Here is a 1,689-nt window from a genome sequence, read left to right as displayed (position 1 = left end):
GATCTGCTGTTGAGGTCTCATCTCCTCCCCCTCCTGCCCCACTGGGCTGAGCTCCTCCCTCATCTTTACCTCCATCCTGCTCCCTCCTCTCCTCTCTCTGCCTCTGGGATCCTGCTGTCTGATTGGCTCCAGCCTCACCAGTAGATTCTGCTCGTGTTTCCTCTTCCTGGTCCTGACTCTGTCCTGAAGTCTCATTCTGATGGAGAGAAGATAGAGGGGTGTTTGTATGATCTGTGCCATGAAGATCTTCAGAAGCTAGATGAAATTCTTCATTGTCAGAGGTGGAATCTCCATCTTTATCTGATGACACTGATTGCTTTCTTGGTGAGTCCATTATAATGTCCCCCTGCATTGTGACTGACTGCCCAGTGGGCCCTTCCTCCTCCTCTTCCTCAGGGGAGAGAGGCTCCTGGGCTGGATGTGCTGTTGGGCTGAGAGGAGATGGAGCGGTGCAGGGAGGACCTGTGGGAGCAGGAGTTCTGGGGGTGAGCTGATCGTCCTCAGCATCAGAGGGGTTCTCCTCATGATCTCCAGCCTCATCAGAAGACCCTGCGCCTCTTCCTGTGTCCTCTTCCTCAGGTGGAGCAGCAGATGGGGTGTGGGTGGTGTCCTCTTCATGTCCAGTTTTGGGTGGAGCAGCAGATGGGGTGGGGGTGGTGTCCTCTTCATGTCTTGTTTTGGGTGAAGCAGCAGATGGGGTGTGGGTGGTGTCATGTTCATTTTCTGTTTTGGGTGTAGCAGCAGATGGGCTGGGGGTGGTGTCCGCTTCATGTCCTGTTTTGGGTGGAGCAGCCGATGGGGTGTGGGTGGTGTCCTGTTCATTTTCTGTTTTGGGTGGAGCAGCAGATGGGGTGTGGGTGGTGTCCTCTTCATGTCCTGTTGTGGGTGAGGCAGCAGATGGAGACACAGGAGTGCTGAACAGGACAGTACCAGAGGAGGCGAGTTTAGGTGAGTTCCCTCCCTCAGTCTTCACTCCTCTCTCTGCAGAATATTCCCCCAGATTTTGTGATTCTGTGGAGAAATAAAATATGAAATATGATGTAAAGCAGGTGATGGGCAGGTTACCTGCTGCTTCTCTGTACTCACCTGTGTGACTCTCCTCCTGTGAAAGTGCAGCTCTCCCATCAGCCCCTCTGAGCTGCTCAGCCAGAGCTGCCTTCTGATGCTCATCATGGGCCTGAGCTGGCCTCATCATGTCTCCATGTGGCTTCACTCTGTCCTCAACTCCTCCTGGAGAAACACAGGACATATCTGCATGTGGTGAGCACTGTACACACACAGGGAGGCTCACAGGTGAGTATCTGATCCTGCTTCATATCAAGGCCAGGAACCAATCACCCTTTCTCCTTACTTCTGACACACTGTAATGTGTTTTATTTGTGTTTTATGTGTCTTAATCATCACAGTTCAAACTAAATGTTTAGGATTTTCATTAAATGCTGAGTCATCAATTTCTATGAAGTTTTTTTTACAGGGATAGTCAAAATAGTCAGTCACTTGTATGCCACAGTTGCAAGAAAGTTTGTGAAACTGGAATTACCTGGATTTCTCCTTTGATTATTCATAAAATGTTGTTGGATCTTTTTCTAAGTCACAATTATAGATAAACACAATCTGACTAAACAAATAACACACAAATGGGTTCAAAAACTTTATCTTACAACTGTATATACGTTTGTAATGCCTAAT

The 1,689-nt window shown here is 48.8% G+C and overlaps 1 protein-coding gene across 2 annotated transcripts in view; it reads right to left on the bottom strand.

Moving 5' to 3' along the window:
* Positions 1–1,219, bottom strand: part of LOC133124540 (cell surface glycoprotein 1-like) — a 75,052-nt gene extending 73,833 nt beyond the window's left edge. For both annotated transcript variants that reach the window (XR_009708325.1, XM_061235829.1), the window contains exons 1-2: positions 1,087–1,219; positions 1–1,011 (exon numbers count right to left, since the gene is read on the bottom strand). The exon at positions 1–1,011 is cut by the window's left edge. Coding sequence is in view for 1 of the 2 variants with exons in the window: in XM_061235829.1 (XP_061091813.1) it covers positions 1–1,011; positions 1,087–1,195 (1,120 nt within the window). In the remaining variant the exon portion in view is untranslated. The remainder of the gene's footprint in view (positions 1,012–1,086) is intronic.
* Between the last annotated feature and the right edge of the window lie 470 nt (positions 1,220–1,689).

The sequence above is a fragment of the Conger conger genome, chromosome 3 (assembly GCF_963514075.1).
Source record: "Conger conger chromosome 3, fConCon1.1, whole genome shotgun sequence".
In the NCBI taxonomy this organism is placed as follows: Eukaryota; Metazoa; Chordata; class Actinopteri; order Anguilliformes; family Congridae; genus Conger; species Conger conger.
The sequence above is the reverse complement of the archived record's forward strand: the minus strand, read 5'-3'. Positions and strand labels throughout refer to the sequence as shown.